The following is a 20,431-nucleotide window of genomic DNA, read 5'->3' as shown; positions in this document are numbered from 1 at the left end:
TCCGTGAGTCTTTACTGTGCCAATGTTGGTGTGTCCCTGGCCTATGCCGACCTTTGCCTGAGTTGCAGCCAGCATACTAGTATTTGTGAAAGCTGTCCCTACATAGTTGTTTTATAGATTGTCTGGTGTTTCAATTATAGCCTTTCTATTCTCCATCTAAAGAGTGACTGGAAATGATTATTCTTTTCACCGTCAGTGGGATCGTATAGGTGCCAGATTCATAAGCCACACTAGTATACTGCAGGTAGAGGACATTTAGGAAGAATTCCAAAATTCTGATGCTATAACTTTATTTTTCTCTTGGGGCCCATTCGCTGTATAAAACGGATGTGGACCCATTACTTTAAATGGGGCCGCAAAAGATAAGGACAGCACACTGTGTGATGTCCGTATTTCTGTTCAGTGGCCCCACAAAAAAGATAGAACATGTCCTATTGTCCGCAATTGCTCTGAAAAATGTGGTCTGCATGCGGCTGGTAGCTGTGTTTTGTGGATCTGCAATTTGTGGACCACCAAAAAAAAAAAACTGATATGGTCTTGTGAATGGACCCGAAGAAAAATCTCCTAATTAGTTCTATATGCCTGGTTCTCCCAGACTGGATAATTGAATGTCCTATTTCACCTTAAGGACTTGGCCATTTTTTGCAAATCTGACCAGTGTCACTTTAAGTGCTCATAACTTTAAAACGCTTTGACTTATCCAGGCCTTTTTGAGATTGTTTTTTCGTCACATATTGTACTTCACGACACTGCTAAAATTGGGTAAAAAAAGTAAATTTTTTTTGCATTAAAAAATACCATATTTACCCAAAATTTTGAAAAATTAGCAAATTTCTAAGTTTGTTTCTCTACTTCTGTAATACATAGTAATACCCCCAAAAATTGTGATGACTTTACATTCCCCATATGTCTACTTCATGTTTGTAGCATTTTGGGAATGATATTTTATTTTTTGGGTATGTTACAAGGCTTAGAAGTTTAGAAGCAAATTTTGAAATTTTTCAGAAATCTTCAAAATCCGACTTTTTATGGACCAGTGGCAGGGGGGGGGGTCTGGGGTCTGAGAGAAAGATTTAGATAAAAGTTATTATTAAATTTTTTTTCCTAACTAACTTTTCCCTTCTTTCCCTGCCTAACGGTGCCTCTCCCTCACTGACCCTAACCTACCTGGATGGCGATGGGTGCAGGAGGGTGATGGATGCCGATTTTAGGGGGACGCATGAGCTGATGCTGAACGGTGAGGGTGCTGGACAGGAAGAGGAGGGGAGAGAGGAGCGCAGGAAGTTTGAATCTCGCGCCTCTCTCCCCTACACCAATCAGCACCCTGGACAGCAGGGTTTTCTGCGATCGCCGATACCCCCCCCCCTGCGTTGTTCAGCCGGCATCCCGTTCCGTTTAACCCCCGCGGCGCCGGAATCCCGATTTTAAAGTTAGGACGTACCGGTACGCCCGAGTCCTAAGGACTCAGGAAATAGGGCGTACCGGTACGCCGTGTGTCCTTAAGGGGTTAAAGGAATCTAATTTTGATGTACTGGGGCGCATGACGGACTCATGCGCACAGGAAAAAAAAAAGTAGGTATGGATCCTGTGTGGAGGCACATGGAGCCATTATGGGTCAGTATTACAGAACCATAGGCCCTCCATGTGTCTTGAAGGGGACATGCAGTACAACCTGCAACGGTAAAAAATCAGGGGAAAGGGTAAAGTATGGCTCCATAGCAGAACTGTAAAACCGCTGTGTGCCAAAGTGTGGACATGGCGTAGATTTTATCAGATGTACTCATATACAAGGGCAGCTTTGATATGCTGTCGTTACACAGATCATTGCACTAAAGGTAACTATGGGAGGTGTGAACGTTTTCACTTGTGTATCTGTCAGTCATTAAACCTAATGACTCTTACAGTGACCCCTTGTGCCATTTCATCCCCTCCACAGTGTCTCACCTGTAAAGAAGACGTCTAGGCTTAATAGAGTGCACATAAAGATGTCTGGCTGCTTTATCATTTTCAGGGGTAACAAATTGTGCTGTGTGCAGCATTTTAAAGGCTTTGGTTGGCGGTTTTGCTTAGATTTCTGCAAATATGCTTTAACTATGGCTTCCTGACGAATTCCTCAGAACTTCTAGTTTTCAATCTGCAGTAGCGGTGCGGTTCCTCCGTGGTCAGATTTCTCTTCTGTTAAATGTTGAGGCAGTTTATAGCAGCACAGTCATTTATCACCACCAGGTGGGCCAATGCTTTATTGCTGCGTTCCTGGCCATTTGTCTTCTATGATCGATAGAGAATTGTGATTCACCTGCACCATAATGTAAATCCTCTGCTCTCAGCTTGCTGTCCACTTCCAGAATAAGCTGCCCCTCTTCCCCAATGGATGAATTTCCACCTTGAATTTAGGATTTTTAAAGCTAAGCCAGAAATGGACGATTACTGAGGACACGTAGAATGGAAAGCTGGAATCTTCTCCTATGTTTGAATCCTGTCCTGTCCAATACTGTATAAAAATAACCTGAATGTGGAAACCAAGCCCAACATTTGTAAAAATCACGACCTATGTAAAAAGAAAACCAGAAAAGTGTGTTTTTAGCAGTATTGTATTTTATGAAATCCTTGTTACTACAGTGGTTCATCTGTCAAACTGAGCTCTCTTTACTCATGACCTATCCTCCGATAGGTCATCAGTATATAATTGGTGGGGGTCCGACACCCAGGACCCCTGCCGATGAGCTCTTTGAGAAGGCCACAGCCTTCTCTCTGTTTACCAAGTACAGCGCCGCCCATTTGATGGTGGCTGTGCTGTGCTCAGCCCCATTGTAGTGTATGGTGGTCCCTAGGCCATGTGACCAATGAATGTGACGTCACCGGCCTAGTGAAGGCTGTGAGAGGATAGGATAGGTCATCATTAAAAAGATCTTGGAAAACCCCTTTTAACCTGTGGTGTGGATTTTAAATCTGCAGCATGTCAATTTATGCTCCAGATTTCTGCTGCGGATTTCACCTCTGCAATACAATCTGTAGTAAAATGCTTGTTAAAAGTCACATAAAATGTGGATTTTGTCACAGATTCATAACGGATTTTCCTGCAGATCGGCATCAGAATTTGTGGCGGATTTTGTACATCAAAATACCTCCCGTATTAATGTACCCTAAATAATGGAATATAGGGGGTCCAAGTAAGGAAATAACTGCGTAGTAAGCACATGCAATTGTGAATTCTGTCTATTTATTCTCAGGGTTAAATGCAGTTACAAAGTTCATTTGCAGTGGAATGTGTTTGGCAAGAGGTTGGCTTAAAAGTGCAAATAATGAGGTGATTGAGCAGACTTTGGTGGGTAATGCCAACCTGTGACTGAACAATGCCGTGTTTGCTGATCTCCTAGCTAATATCTCAAGCCTCAGTGGTTTATATTAGTCATCTGAAAAGTCTGTGTAGATGGGAGTAAGTCAACACCACACAACAACAAAAAAACTTTCGTCTGTTACTAGGCAAAAACAGTTTGTCCTATACTAAATCGAGTGTGCGGATTACAAACCCGAAGTCCGAATTGTTGTAACACGTCACGAAATTTTGCTATGCATATGTATGCCTAAATGAATTAAGCACTTGGAAAGCATTGAATAATTTTGAACAGAACGAGTTTTACTCCAGCAATTACCTGATCTACATCAAAGTTTGCGTACACAGTATACAGTAAACAGTGTATGAAAATGTAATGGAATAACAATTTCAAAAAGTCTAGTTTTTCAGTTTAAAAGTCTTACTTGAGAAAGGCCCAGTACTGTTAAAAGTGCTTTAGGCATCTGCTTTTGCGTTTGTGAACAGTCATATTTTCCCGTTGCAAAAACCAGCAGTAGCCCCCCATCATGTTGGGATTCCAGCGGCCTTGATACCTGTTCTCCATTGTAGAAATATCTTTATGGGACCGCTCTCCATGTTCGTCACTTACGTGTTCCAAATTGGGTGGGATAAAGTCAAGATGGGAATGTGAGAAATGCACTTTCAATGACATTCGGCAGCCAAGTTGTTCATATGCTGGAAGCATGTTGTCTACTAATTCAGCATTGTTTGCAACTCGTCTGTTCCCAAGGAAGTTCTGCACTACTAGCACAAATGCATCCCAAGCTGCAAGACGCACTCGCTTTGTCAGATTCTTGCGCTGATCATAAGTAGTGTATTTGCCACATATGTAAAAGCTAATCCAGCACCTCAGTGCGCTTGAACGTGCCAAGGTATATAGTCACACTGTCGGGGTGGGTGCTGTGTGTCTGCTAGGCAGTTAATGGACTAGTCCCCCTTCTTGGCATCACTGTGAGGGAACCTTGGTCAGGGTCACTAGTTTATTGCTGTTTTATTATACTTGCAAGCAAAGCACCCGTCCTCTCTATCCTTGGCCACTGCATTTGAAGGATACTTCTCTAGTACACACGTTATATTCATCTGCAATCTACACATCTGGAGGCGGTAGGACTGTATCTTACTTTTTGTTCTATCCTCCGGCAACTAGATTGAATTACAATAAGTTGGATGTGTTGGTAGTGGTTCAGTCTTCTTGATCTACTCACTGTCTTGGTGTTTTTAACCATATTGATTTATTTTATGGCCTATCTAGTAAAAGTTATATTTTAAGAAATTAAGCATACCCTGTCCACATAGGAATTTTTGCCACATATGTAGCACAAATTGTCTGGATCGTTAACACATTTGCGTTTATCCATCTTAAGTTTCAAAACTGATGGCACTATAACAGATCACTTTATCAAAATCTGTCCAGCATGCCTTATATACTTACTGCTGACATCAGCCTGAGTGCGTCCGAACAGGTCTGGACAGGTCCATTGGAATATCTCTAATATAATGCATTATTTATTATATAATGCACTTTTATAGCGCTACTATATTCCGCAGCGCTTTACAGACATTAGCATCCAACTGTCCCCAATGGGGCTCACAATCTAAGTCCCTCCAGTATGTCTTTGGAGTGTGGGAGGAAACTGGAGTACCCGGAGGAAACCCACACAAACACGGGGAGAACATACAAACCCCATGCAGATGTTGCCCTTAGTCCAATTCGAACCTAGGACCCCAGCGCTGCTAGGCACCAATGCTAACCAGTGAGCCACCATGCTGCCCATTAAAATTATGGCTGAACTTACTTTTGATCCAAAAAGCTTTGGGCTTTTTATAATTTTGTGTTTTCTTTAGTAAAGATGCTAAAAATATATATATATATTCCCATAATCTTGTTTTTGATGCCCCCACCAGTACAATCTGCCCCCTCCCAGTGCCATCAATTCAACCCCCCATGCCATAACCTGCCCACATTCCTTGAGCCCCCAACAGTGCCTCTTTCACCCCCTGCCATCAGCCACACCTCTCTGCCCCCATTCAGTGCCATCTCTCCCCCAGTGCAATAATCTGCCCCCTATTCCATGACCCCCCCAACAGTGCCTCTTTCCCCTCCTGCCATCAGCCACACTTCTCTGCCATCTGCCCAAGCCCCCTCCCCCCTTCCCGTGCCATAATCGGACCCCATGCCAGCCAGTAAAGATAGATAGATGATAGAAAGAGATACAGAAAGAAGGAAAGCTAGATGGATAGAACTTTCAATACATACCTGTATGTTTTGAAGTTCATCCAAGATGGCCGATATGGCTGCTGGGGGAGGGGACATTTATAGAACATGCTCAGTTGATCAAAACTAATTGAAACTGATCCGCCTCAGACGGAGCCATTACAGATGGATCCGTTCATATGGACTTCAATTGTGTGTCAGGACAGATCAGTTTTGGCTCCGCATCGTCAGGCGGACACCAAAACGCTGCTTGCAGATCGGAATGGAGACTGATCGGAGGCAAACTGATGCATTCTGAGCGGATCCTTTTCCATTCAGAATGCATTAGGGCAAAACTGATCCTGATCTCACAAACGGAAAGCGAAAATGCCAGTGTGAAAGTAGACTTATTTGAAAGTGAGGTGTAAACATTTTCTTGTTTGATCCTTCAGGTCTACAAGGGTGAATTTCAACTTCCAGACTTTCTGAAAGAGATGCCCCAGGTACGATATTATTGATATGCTATTGTGTACACAAATTGGTATTATTGTGTTAGAAGGATCATGAACATCACTGTTCGCTATAGCCGTATAACCTCCATAGAAATGTACACAATCCGCAGAACTGACCCAGGAGACTGGAATGAAATCAGCCACATGTTTCATACATTCTTCCTTTTTTGGCTTAGTTTTTATAGCACTAAGATAAACAGTGCTTTTGGTCTAAGTCCACATTTTCAGATTGTACTGCCTAAAGCAGCCGCAGTCATTATATTTAGTCTTTACTTTTATACCATGTTACTACTACTTTGACCATTCATCTCAAGGATATTATTCATCTTTTAAAATACTTTGCAGTTGACCCATCACATTCGGGCAGGATGATTTCTCCTGGCATGTATCAATGTATCAAACATGCCAGGAGAAATCCTCCTGCCCAAATAGGCCATCAATATCAGATCTGTGGGGGTCTTACTCCTGGCACCCCCACGATCAGCTGTTCGAAAAGGTGCAGTGCTCACCGAAGCCTCTTAAGAGGCGCAGTGCTCACCGAAGCCTCTTCCTAGGCCAATGATGTAACATGGCCTAGGCGCAGCTCAGTCCCATTCAAGTGAATTGTCCTGGGCTGCAATACCAAGCACAGGCCATGTACGATACGTGGCGCTGTGTTTGGTACGCTGTGAGGAGGCCGCAGAGCTCACTGGAGTGGTGTGGTCTCTTCAAACAGTTGATTGATGCCAGTGGTGGAACCACAGAAGTCACATTCTGTTGTCCTATCCTGATGATACGTCATCAATATTCTGCTCCTAGAAGACCCCTTTAATATGTAGACTTAGTGCTGTCATATCCTGTAGTTGAAAAATCTGGAAACTGATTTGAGTCTTGAGTCTAAATGTTGATATGTAATATGTGTCAGGCTTATATTATACTATGATAATTCAGGATAGGCCACCCCCTTGTCCTGAACTCACCAAGTGCTAATTTATTCAAAATGGCATCATTGCTATTTTGTATAGAAATTTAAAGCCTATGCTTGAAGTTCACGCCTGAATGCAGTTAAATGGTTTTACAGCCCCAAAAATGCTCAGAATGCTGTGAAAAAAACAAACCCCTGACCACACAGATCCCCCGCTGGCCGCCGCTGCCAAGTCCTCCATTGCCCTCAACTTCCTGTTCCACCAATGTTCTGTCATCACAGGACCATGTGGCCACTGAAACTGGATCAAATAATATAGATTGTTAAAGGCTAGTTAACCCTAAAAACACAGAGACAGAGGCACTCCTCTGAACGCTTCCCCTATTGGCCCTGCTCAGCCTTTTGAGCACGTGCAGTACAGATAGATCCGTACTCCACACATGTGAAAAGCCGAGGTGATGCCCCGTTGCGATTCACAGGTTTAGTTACCCTTTCAGTGCGCACACTCAGTCCATATAGTAGGAAGTAAGTTATTTCTAAGAGCTTGCTATACTTGCTATAAAGACTGCATATAAAGCCACATTCCTGTGTAAAGTTCCAGTAATGAATCCGTTTTTGGCACAAGTTGGTTCTAAAAGTTCCAGAAGACAAATTAAACAAATCCAAAACCCCACTTCCTCTTCTACTGGGGATTGTGGCATGTGAACTTGGTAAAGTTCTACTGCTGTCTTCTTGCAGAGATGGATATGTATGATATGTTTGCAATCTGAACAGGCATTTGGGGAGATTCACACTTAGTGTATATTTTTGCTGTGTTGAATCGGCCGCAAAATCTTTCCAACTTGTGCCCTTATAGATACATGTTCTTTTTGAGTTACTTGGGAGCGATTTGGTTATTTTTATCATGCCACCTCTTTAGGGTATGTACACATGTATCAGATATGCAATATAGTTCTTCCGCCAGAAGATAATAAAAATATTGGGGGCAATTTATCAAAACTGGTGTAAAGGTAAACTGGCATAGTTGCCCATAGAAACCAATTAGCTTTCACCTTTAATTTTCCAACGGTGCGGTGAAAAATAAAAGTTGGAATTTGATTGGTTGCTGTCGGCAACTAAGGCTGGTTTCACATCACATTTATTTTTCTATTTTTCTGTAAAAAAAATAAAAATAAATCTGGCACCATTGGCTTACATTGATTTTCATGCCAGATCTGATTTGTTCAGTTTTGTCAACAGGACTTTGTTTCCGTCCTGCATAACAGAAACCAGACGGATCCATTATGCTTGCCCGTAGACTTCTATTAGGACGGATCAAAACAGAATTCCTTATTAAAGCGATTCTGTCACCTCTTTTTACCCTATAGAGATGCGGACATGCACGGCTAGATCGCTGCTAGCATGTCCGCAATATACCTGTCCCATATCTCTGAGTGGTTTTATTGAGTGTAAAAAATGATTTTATATATATGTAAATCAGCCTGGTAAGGAGCCCAAGGGGCTGCACTAACCGTTCTGGAGCCCAGCACCGCCTTTATCCACGAATCTCCATTCCATTTTGATTTCCGTCTTCTGGATTCCGTTATTTATATAACGGTGATGTGAACCCGGCCTAAGCCTGTTTTCCTTTTACACCAGTTTTGATAAATCTCCCTCATTGTCCTCATGAGAGGAACTCTTTTTTTAGTACGAGTGCAGGGTGGATGTAAATGCCTGTAAGGCCTCATGCACACGTCCGTTGTGTGTTTTGCGGTCCACAAATTGCGGATCCGCAAAACACGGATGATGTCCGTGTGCGTTCCGCAATTTGCGAAACAACACGGACAGCCATTAATACAACTGCCTATTCTTGTCCACAAAATGGACAAGAATAGGACAGTGTTTTGTTTTTTGCTGACCGTGGAACGGAGCAATTCATTGAAGTGAATGGGTCCGCATCCGAAGCAACGGTCGTGTGCATGAGGCCGAAGAGATGTTGGAGCAGAATGTAGTGCAGCAGCTATACAGATTAGCTGTGTTGTGGTGTCTGCGCCAATAACTTTCTGTCCTAATTGTAAGAAATCTTCTTCTGGGGATCCAATGTGGTGTTTTTATGTTCTAGCGAAAGAAGACACGGGAAGGAAACTCATGAGGCAAGATTGTTTTCTCTTGGACTATTGCAGCTCTTATTTCTGGGCAGCTCTTCTCTGGATTGGATTTAACCCTTTGCAATGCAAGGGGTAAAATCTGTGGCAAAACCACATCAAAACAGCAAGTAACACAAGCGGTTTTGGTGTGGAAACTCGTGTGCAGTTACCCTAAAGGCTGCCATTGCTGCATGTCTCCATCCTACCTTGCTATTAATGCTTATTCCTCCTGTCCTCCACATGCAGAATGATCTATGCTTCATGGGATTACTCATGTTTTCTCTCTTCTGCGCCACTGTATTGCTGCTTCAATGGAAATTACTGCATTAAAGGCCATAAAAGGGGCCAGATACTAAATTTGGTTTTGCCTTTGGTCGCTGCTGATGGCGCATATTAGGACACATTAGTTATCCCTGAGATCTGGCAGCTTAGTGCACTAGCAGTGTGTGAATGTTTCCTGTCTGGACTGAAGACCAATATATCTGGTCACCTGTCCATAATGACTAGTATGCAAGAATGACTACCCCCCAAGTCTGATGTGATAGAACTAGGTTGGTTTATCACCACGATGCTCCTGGCTAGCCACAGACCTTAATGAGACAAGAAAGAACATCTCGGTGAACTATCGATTACACCATTATGTAGTTAATCATGGCCGTTCTATGCAAACGACTCGATAAAAACCTTCCGAGAAGAAGTCCTAAATTCTGAACAGTTATAAAGTTCTTGGCCTGGCTGGAAATGTTCCCTAGCGACTGCTTTGTATTGCAGCACAGCCAAATTCATTTGAATGGGACTGAGATGCACTTAGGCTAGGTGACTGATGTACCGTAGCCTAGAAAGAGGCCTAAGTTCCCATGGAACAGCTGATTGGCTGGGGTGCTGGGCGCCGGACCTCTACCGATCTGATATTGATGACCTATTCTGAGGTTAGGCCTTCAATGTCAGATTTCTGGATAACCCCTTTAACTATAATCGCCTTCCCATGTGAATCTCAGACCATCTTTGATGTGCACACTACCACCCCACGCCCCTCACTTTCTCTATCCCCAGGACAGCGCTGTATCTTATTGCAGAGTGATGTGCTTATTGTGACTGATTTCGTAAAAAAAATCAGGAACCTCCAGGCCCTCAAATAATACGTTTACTATTGGCTTATGGTTGCTAATGCTTCACTGTGCTTGCTTTCCTACCATTAACCAATCTGAAATGAGAGGAAGTACCATAAATCAGTTTTATGGCCGATTCCCTCATCTGCGTAACTATTGCTCCCTTATGTTTTACAGACTGAAGCAGTAAAGTAGCTGAGCCGTACTCTGTCCAGGTAAGAGCTCTGCCAGAAACCCCCTGCAGTGTTGAGTAGGTCCCATGAAGACTGATATCAGTAACTGCAGTATATGTTGAACAGCATGTGAGGAGACGTATATGTAAATGAATTGCGGAGCATATTACTAAACATAAATTAGACTTGGCCTTAATTTTGGAAGGTACTACAGTAGTTCTTGCAGTGGAGGTCCAGTGGGTATATGGTGTTTTAAAGGCAATGCTCCCTGGGAAAACATATGAAAATGAGTTCACCTCTAATAAGGAAGAAAACTGTCTCTCTAGTGCCACCTATAGGTAGCTACCCTGCGATGCAATGTGTCATCATGAAATGCAGTCTGATGACAGAGCAGGAGGAGCTGATATATAGTTTTGTGTGTAAGGTTCATAAAACTTGTAATTTATTCATTAAAGCCTCTGCTCAGTATCCATGTTGACAGCTGTCTGTGCATGACACCAATACACCATAAATAACAAATTGGACCACCGATGACTAAGTATACCACGGTGCAGTCTAGCCCTGTCAGTCAAAGGGGTGGTGGGTGTGTACTGAGGCCCCTTCAGTGATCAAACTGCCTAATTTGAATAAATAAAAAAAAATCCACATATTTCTGCATCAGTGCAAGCCAAGAAAGAAAGGTATGGTTTTAATCAGCATGATCAACCCTACCAGGGCAGGTAGGCAAGGCAAAATGCCTGGTTGAATAGGGTTGATTGTGCAGGAAGAGGCTCTTTAAATGTATGAATTTTACGTTTTGCTGATGTTTAACCACATAGCCACCAGTTAATAGCGACCATGGTATATAACTGGTAGGAGAGGGAGCCCCCCCACCCCGGACTGGTGGTTGCCATGGCAGCTGGAGACCTAACAATAGACTGTCTGCCATCTGTCATGGTTCTGCAAAAACGCTTCCGTTACAATAATACAACCGCATGCATCTGTCATGAACGGATCCGGTTGTATTATGTCTTCTATAGCCATGACGGATCAGTCTTGAACACCACTGAAAGTCAATGGGGGACGGATCCGTTTTCTATTGTGCCAGATTGCTGCAGGCAGGTGTCCGCCTCCAGAGCGGAATGGAGACTGAACGGAGGCAAACTGAGGCATTCTGAGCGGATCCTTTTCCATTCAGAATGCATTAGGGCAAAACTGATCCGCTTTGGACCGCTTGTGAGAGCCCTGAACGGATCTCACAAACAGAAAGCCAGAACGCAAGTGTGAAAGTAGCCTAATATGGCAGGCATAATACACTGCTCTTTATAAGTAGTGTAGTGTATTATGTTAGCAATCATGATCACAGGTATCTTTGTGGGACTAAAGAATGTTGTAAAAAAAAAAAATATATATATATATATATATATATATATATATATATATATATATATATATATATATATATATATATATATATATATATATAATTCCGAACTAAACAATTCCAGGTTTCTCCTTATTAAAAGCTTTTATTTCTTGTAATAAAAATGTTACAAAGCCTACGCATAATGGGTATCGTCACATCCGTAACGTTTAAACCATACAACTATCGTGTTATTTTTCCTGGTCATACGTACCCTAAAATGATACCATTTGAAAACAAAATTGTCACACAAAAAGCAAATCCACATACAGCTCTGACAACAGAAAAAAATAAAGTTATGGCTCTTGGAATGTGACAATGAAAAAACTAAAGAAAAAAAATAATGTATTGGTCATTAGGCCCAAAATAAGTCCATCACTAAGGGGTTAAGATTATTTTAAGGCCTTGCAGAGTGACAAATGGCTGTTTTCTTTCCCTCTTTAATTTCACTTCCCATGTATGCCTACAGTGTTTGGCGAAAACATAATGCAGATATATATTATACAGGCCACTTCCTTATTCACACAAATGTATGAAGATCGGCTGTTTTGCGGCTGCAGTACACAGAGCTTTTTAATACGCATATGTCCGCATAGGACACGTACATGGCGATCGCCGGATGTGAGACCGGAATAGTGCATGCCCTGAGTTTCTCTGCACGGAACAGAGGTGTGGAAGGGACAGGGTGTGTAGTCTGTTGTGGTAGCAAATTACATTTGTGTATATAAGGCCTCAGAGGGGACTGCCAGGACTAATGTACCAGTACATAGAGTATAGTGAAAATATAACGGTATAGAAATGTTTGGCTAGGATCATATGTTTTGCTTCAAAAGTCATTTTCTAATATGTCATGTAACCTCTACGCAGGTGTTAACGGCTGAAGAACGGACCCATGAAGACCATTTCCTCGCTGCAAGCAGACTGTGATGTGTATGTCTTGGTTGTGCCCTGACCAGTCTCCATGTGTGTTTGGCACACAGATTCATCTCTTATGATTAGTGGCACTTTCTTATGGCCGGAGCGGCACTCCTCCGGCAGCGGTGTAGTACTGTATTTACCAGCTGTATTATGTTTTTAATTTGACAGATTCACAAGAACCTTCTAAATGACATCCTGATGAATCCCATCACTGTGTGGCCTCTCAACGTTGCAATGCTGTGACATATTATCTTTATTTTTTTTTAATGTAACATAGGGTGTGATACATTTTTAGATGTGTATACTCCAGTGCTCGGACACGCGCAGTTGTTTCTCACCAGCAGTGTATTTATGTGTATTGTATACATGGTCAATTCTGAGAGTCAAAGCTCCAGCTCGATGAAAACAATATATATTGTACGCTTGGTGCAGCCAAATGCATGGCAAACAAAACAGTATTCTTCTGTCCGCCTGGAAATCTGGTGAATGCCGTTACTGTACAAAGGCATCAAAATGACACAAAGGAACCATAAATATGTACAATACGGCATAAATCCCCATGTACACAGAGCAGTCTGGAAGTAGTCAGCAAGACGTTGCACGGGAAGCTGTTCATATTTTTACACATTTTATCATTGAGGAATAATTTTTTTTGAATTGTTGTAAATGCACACAGGTCAGTTTTTATAAGGGGGTGTGCTCATAGACGTCATTTTGTGGTGAAAGCGTATTGTTCTTTCTAATCTACAGGCCACCCCCTTATCCAAATTTTCAGTTCCACCACCATATTTTTTACATGCTTTCAGAAAACCACCCCCTAGGAGACCACTTTTCAGTGCAATTTTGGGTGGCTGTCTCAGTCTTCGCTGTATGTTGTTTCAGTCGCTTATCATCGTACCTTCAGAGGCTGTAAGCTTGTCCTGCTCATGTGCTGCACACACAGCTGCAGGGGGCAGTTATAATGGATGAATGTTTCCATTCATTGACTGCAAGCTGATGAATTAAGACCAAGGGAAAGAAATGAAACGCAAAGTATATTATGTTGTATTTACATGTTCTTTTTGCCAGTTATTACAAAATTGTGGCAAAAATGGTGGTTATGATTTTCTGCAATAACCTCTTCCCCACAAAAGTCAGGTGTAAAACACATATAGACAGTTACCAAACTTTTCATTACACAATGAAGTTTTAACAAATAAAACCCTTTTAATATGGCCATAAAGATTATCATTACAGATCTGAACAGTTTGGCATGGATACATACGGTGCTAGAAATAATCCGGTTTAAAACATGGAGGAGAAGTTCATCGCGTAGAACGCTTATTGTTCATTCTCCAAAATTCTTCTTGTTCGTTAGAGATAAATGTTACATAGCAATTACTCTATTATAAGGCCATAAAAGTACATGAAGGGCGATACCATACAAATGATTTTCTTTGGGCAAAACCCTAATCTAATATAATCGTGCATTTAAAATCTAAGCACTTATTGTATGGCAGTAGGGGAGTCTGGCCGCGATAAACACTTGTAACGGCTTTAATCTGAATGATAATGGCGGTATGTAAAAGGCCATAGTACTATACAGCATGGCCTACATTCTTTTATGTAGTTGCCACCTTCTTTGCTGAATGTGGAATTGCATACAATACTATATTCTATTGTAAAAAATAAAATATATATATATATATAAAAAAAAAAATCATTGTGGTGATAAAGATGCATTGAAAACATTCCTGCCACTGCTGTGCAGTGTTCTCTAGCAGCAGCCAGAGCATCCGAAAAGTGTATTCATGTCACTGCTTTCACAGTTTGATTCCAGAACTGAAGTCCATGATGTATCCGGTGGGTAGATATCTAGATTGGTTGCTCCAACCTCGAAAACGTAGCAGACGCAGCCATGAGAGCCTACTGTGTATACATAAGGAATGCAGATTTCTTTTCAGTTATTTAAAGAAAACTTCCAAAGAAGTTGGGTGGGAATGGGGTTTGAGAAGAAAATGTACATTTACAATTTTATTGACCTTTTTGTATTTTATTTTTTAAAAATAAAAGCTTTAAATGTGAATATTTGCTGTGTATTTTTCTCTTATGTGGTAGTCCTGCACTGCTGCTTCTATTATCATCTAGTAACATGTGAGATTTTAGTATATATAAGTAGACATGAGACGTTTTAAATGGGAATTTCTAGTGTCCATTTTTCTGAACATTGCAAGGGCTGTAAATGGCTAATGTGTGTTTTGCTATACACGCTCAACAATGCAGCTTTCTCCAAGTTGGGTAGATGTTTTGTTTTTTTGTTTGCATTGAGATCAGTTTGGAAAGTTAGTCCATACAGTAAGACTAGGGTCACACTTTGTGTAGTACGGCTTTGTTCATATATGCTCTAGAATCTAGGGTATTCCATTAGGGTTACATGTGAGTGTCCAGCACTTTTAATAGAAGTAGTGCAGCTCCAGCGGTCAGTGTGGTCCATCAGTTGCTGTTTGAATCTATCATCCGATTTATTTATTTTTCTTCATAATGTCATTACTTTCATTAGTAACAAAAATTGTTATGGCAGTTTAAAACAGTCTTCGGTTCAGTTCACATCTGCATTGTAGCTCCCATTTTTAGAACATCATCTGTTACATGATAGGCACCAGCACTTTCTGACGGATCTCACAGACTTAGGCATTCAGACGTCCGTAGTGTTTTGCGGTCCGCAAATTGCGGACGCCGCATCACAGCTGCAGACAAGAATAGGACATGCTCTATTTTTGCACTGTGTGCTGTCTGCATCTTTTCTGGCCCCATTGAAAATGAATGGGTCCGCCCCCGTTCCGCATAATTGCGGAATGGATCCGGACCCGTTCTACGGATATCTGAATGGACCCTAATAGTGGGGTTTTTTGGGGTCAACTGAGGTGTTCCAGTATATTGGATGTAGTGCTACACAGCCAAGTCACATTATTACGACCACTTCCTACTTTCCTTGTTGGCAGTGTGTAGCTCATGAAGGAAGTCACGTGTCGTGAGCTGGCTTGGTGGGTATATAAGGTGTCTGCGCACACATCCCTCGTTGTAATGGGTAAAAGTGGTTTATCAGAGTTGCAAAAAGGGATGATTATTGGCTTTTGGGCAAGGGTGGCAATATTTCTGAAACTGCGAATTTTGTGAACTGTTCGTGTGCTGCTGTGGTGAAAGTGTTTTGTGAGTGGACAAATGGCACCATTGCGAATAAGGGATGTGGAAACCATGTCTCAATGATGTGAGAAGTGAGTGTTGGCTATGAAGATGTGCGAGGGCAGACCAAGTGCAGAGAGCTAAGCCTGTAGATGTAATGGCTCTGCCCCCTTTGCTCCTAGAGGCTCACTTGCATATAGTAAAACATCATTTTTCTCAGCAATACGGGCACATATGAACATGGGACCAACACAGATGCCTTCAGCTGCCAAGTGCGCATGTAACAGGTCAGCCGGTGTCATAGGTACAAATCTACTGACAGATGTCTTTTAGCAAGAATGGTGTTCGTGGAGGGACATCAGAAAGAAAAAGCCTTTGTTGTGCAAAATAAAAAGCATTGTTGCCTGAGACCACCTGGATGTTACAAATTATTTTGAGAAAATAGTCTTTGAACAGATGAGACAAATGTGGGACTTTTTAGCACAAATGTACAATTCTATGTTTGGAGGGAACTAGAAAATGGCCCAAAGCACCCAAGTAAGTCATCTAAAGAATTGTGTTTTGGAATCTCGAGGTGCTGTGAAAACACATTTGCAGTGAGGAATGGTAAAATATTCCCGTTGTGTATATCTTATTTGTAGCTACAGGAAACCTGTTGTGGAGGGGAATCTCATACAAGTTATTTCATTTAAAGGTTTATATACTACTTTCCCTACACTTTAGTTGTTTATACAGCACGTTCAATATAAGACATGACCGATACAACAGTGTCTGTAATTCTGACTTTATTAATAAGGCTGCATGTACACAACCTTGTGGGGTGCGGAAAGCATGGCCCATGTGTCAGCTACATCTCTGAGTACCTTGAACTCGCTGCATTATAGTGATTTATAATGTAGTGAGTTTCTATCTGATCACAGGTCAGGTAATTCCAAAGGGTTCACTTACTTTTTCTTGCAACGGCATGTATAGAATGTTTTTTACTAGCAAATTAAGTCTTTATTGTGCAGAAATCCTTGTGCGAGTCACAAGCAGTGAATGCCTTTCCTTTATTTCCCCGTTGGTTTGATCACATCACCAAGGGCACAAATGAACACAACATCTGTATGAAATTAGCATATCATTGAGACATGGCGGCACAATGCAAACAAAGCCTGGACATCCGTACGTAACATGCTGGACTGATAAAGTTACAGATGGTCTGATCTCTAGCACCTGCATTATTAACAGCACTCCAGGGGTAATGGAAGCAGCAGGCCTCTGCTCTGAATGATTCTGATTAGGCTTTATATGTACATTATGTTCCTGCAATGCAATCATCAGGGTAATAAAAGCAAGGAGCAGCTGTTGCTATACCAACAGCCTTGGTTTTGTGCACATCCTGTACTGAAAGAGATTTCACGATATTGCGGTACAATGTTCACGAAGAAAAGAACTATTACACCTTTGGCTCCCTCAGCCCCTGTTACAAAAGGGATGGAGAAATAGTCTAAAAAGGCATACTAGTTAAAATTAACAAGCTGCAATGATTTCTATGGGAATGTTTAAAAACGTTTCACAAAATATTTCTACTATGAAGCCATAGGAAATCATTATAAATGAGGGCAAAAGGGGAAAAAAAGTGTAGTACAGTGTTAGCCAGTAGAACATTGCTCTCATTAAGGGTCCATTCACACGTCCGTGTGTGTTTTGCGGATCCACGGAGCAATGTGAGTTCCGCATTTTGCAGACCGCACATCACCGGCACTTAATAGAAAATCCCTATTCTTGTCCGCAATTGCGGACAAGAATAGGACATGTGATATTTTTTTTCTGGGAACGGAAGTGTGGATCCGCAATTCCGGATCCGGGCAGCACATCGTGCGGCCCCATAGAAATAAATGGGTCCGCAATTCCGTTCCGCAGAATTCCGGAGGTGTGAATGGACCCTAAGAAAAATAAAATCAAAGTCTTGTAGGTATGATACCATTTATTGGCTAACAAAAATGGAAGCAATAATGTTACATAGCAAGTTTTTGAGGCAACTTAAAGGGGCTTTCCAGGTTCAGAGCTGAACTCGGAGATAAGTTCTCCTTCACACACTCAGCCTGTATCAGTGGAGCATTGGAGCATTTCTAGCTCCGATGCTCGCCCTGTGCTACATAGCGCCGGACAAGGGCTTTTTCTTCACTACTGGTGACGTACCGGGCTCCTCATGGGCATGCTAGGCAGAGGCTTCCACCTAGCAGTGAGCCTTGTGACAACATCGGCACAAAAATAAAGCCAGGTACTGTACCGTCAGTAAACATGCAATGCAGAGCAAGGGGGGAGCATAGGAGCAAGAAATTCGCCATGCTCCACTGATACAGGCTAAATGTGTGAAGGGGTTGTGTCATTTCAGCAAATGGCATTTATCATATAGAGAAAGTTAATACAAGGCACTTACTAATGTATTGTGATTGTCCATATTACCTCCTTTGCTGACTGGATCCATTTTTCCATCACAATAAACGCTGTTCGTTTCCATGGTTATGACCACCCTGCAATCCAGCAGCGGTGGCCATGCTTGCACACTATAGGAAAAGATTCCCGGCCTCTCCGGTGGCGGAGTCCGCAAGAGTACACATAGATTGGTGCGAATAATAGAAAGTTCAGCAGCTCTCGCCTGCCCTTCCTCCAGCTGTGAGCACGGATAACCCGAGTCAGGTAACGGGTAACTGAATGCAGAAAAATGTTAAGAAATATCCAGCTCCACTTGTATAAAGGAATGTGTTTATTTTGCTTGCGATAAAATCTCATCCATAGGTTACAAAAATTAGCAGTCTTGTCATAGCAGTTTTGACAAGACTGCTAATTTTTGTAACCTATGGATGAGATTTTATCGCAAGCAAAATAAACACATTCCTTTATACAAGTGGAGCTGGATTTTTCTTAAAATTTTTCTACATAGACTGGTGCGTTTTACTATAGTATGCAAGCACGGCCACCGCTGCTGGATTGCAGGTTGGTTGTAACCATGGAAACGAGCAGTGTGCATAATCAGTGTCTTGTATTAATTTTCTCTACATAATAAATGCCATTTACTGAAATGAGACAACCCCTTTAAGTCTCTTCTTCAGGGTTAATATCACATTCTGAAAAAAATTTAATATATACAAAAAGAACAGAGATGGTGTAATGAATGGACATTTGAAAAACAACAGAATATCAAAAAAGGTTGAGAATGGTCCTTAACCCCTTCCAGGCAGCCGCCATACATGTATGCCAAATGTCAGATCTTTAACCGCCTCCGGACCGCCTAACGCGGCAGCTCCAGGCAGAGTCACACAGCGGTGCGTCATCTCGCGAGATGCGAGATGACACGCTTAGCCGGCCCGCGCATGCACATCGCGGGCCGGCATTTGTTCGAGGGGGGTCACGTCATCAGCTTGCCAGCCAATGATCGTGGCTGGCAAGCTGATGATTTTTTTAAAATCCAATCACAAGCCATCTAACACATTATATTTGTAAATTATAATGTGTTAAATGGCTTCCCTGCTCCTCTGCTGGTCCTTTTGGTCGGTTGGTTCCAGCAGAGGAGCAGGCATCACAGTGAGTAGCACCAAACACCACACACTTAGCCCCAGATCACCCCCCTGCACCCCAATTAACCCCTTGATCACCCCTGTCAATCACCTAGTGAAAGGAAAAAAGTGATCAGTGTAAACTCACTTTTTTTTTCCACTGGTATTGACTGTTAGGTTTTAGGATAGTTTAGGCCCCTTAGTTAGGTAGTTAGCGATCGTTTAGCGCCCAGCCCACCGCACCGTAGTCACTTATTCGCTGATTAGCGTATCGCTAATCAGCATTTGTACTTTTATAGTATCTGTAAGTGATCAGAACTGATCACAGTCAGATCTATAATAGTATTAGTGTCACCTTAGTTCGCCCTCCACCCAAAACGCAGTGTTTGCCCGATCAGGCCTGATTGGTCGCCCACACTGTGCGTTCACCCACGCCCGCCCCGCCGCAGTGACAAAAAATATATATTTTTTTTTATCACAGCACAATCACTTTACAAGCACTGCGGCGATAGAAAATATCAAAACTGATTTTTTTTTTTTATCAACCGCAGCGGCCTCCGGTATTTCGCTAGCCTCCCATTTGTAAGACAGGCTTGCTTTTTTTCTTGGGTAGTCTCAGGGAATACCCCTAAATTTAGTTGCCCATATGTCAAACAGGGGGTATTCTTCTGAAGAGGCCTACAGGCTTCTGACCCAGTCGGATGAGGAATGGGAACCCTCATCTGATGAATCTAGCGGGTCAGAATATGAACCTGTAGAAAGCAGTAGCAGTCTGACACAAAGTTCAGAAGAGGAGGTTGAGGTCCCTGATAGCACCAGGCGTACCCGGCCCAGTGTCGCTAGACCACAGGTTGCGCAGGATCCGCTTCAAGGGCAGCAGAGTGGGGCTGGCGCTGTCGGATTACGTGGTGAGGCATACACCAGCAGAACAGCCCTCCCTGGACCTAGTACCAGCACTGCCGTACAACATGGGGAAGTGGCGAGCACCAGAAGGGCAGTTGAAGCTGGTATGGTGGGACGTGCAGTAGTTACCC

General features: G+C 42.4%; 1 protein-coding gene across 4 annotated transcripts in view; it reads left to right on the top strand.

Annotated features, from left to right (window-relative positions):
* TPST1 (tyrosylprotein sulfotransferase 1) overlaps window positions 1-14,758 on the top strand; it is a 72,997-nt gene extending 58,239 nt beyond the window's left edge. For 3 of the 4 annotated variants that reach the window (XM_044285691.1, XM_044285687.1, XM_044285690.1), the window contains exons 4-7: window positions 6,002-6,052; window positions 9,067-9,097; window positions 10,378-10,415; window positions 12,643-14,758. In XM_044285691.1, coding sequence (XP_044141626.1) covers window positions 6,002-6,052; window positions 9,067-9,096 — 81 coding nt within the window. In that variant the 3' untranslated portion in view covers window position 9,097; window positions 10,378-10,415; window positions 12,643-14,758. The remainder of the gene's footprint in view (window positions 1-6,001; window positions 6,053-9,066; window positions 9,098-10,377; window positions 10,416-12,642) is intronic. The other variant, XM_044285688.1, reaches the window with a different exon arrangement.
* Window positions 14,759-20,431: the final 5,673 nt, after the last annotated feature.

The sequence above is a fragment of the Bufo gargarizans genome, chromosome 3 (assembly GCF_014858855.1).
Source record: "Bufo gargarizans isolate SCDJY-AF-19 chromosome 3, ASM1485885v1, whole genome shotgun sequence".
NCBI lineage: Eukaryota > Metazoa > Chordata > Amphibia > Anura > Bufonidae > Bufo > Bufo gargarizans.
Note: the sequence above shows the minus strand (reverse complement) of the source record. Positions and strands in the feature narration are given on the sequence as shown.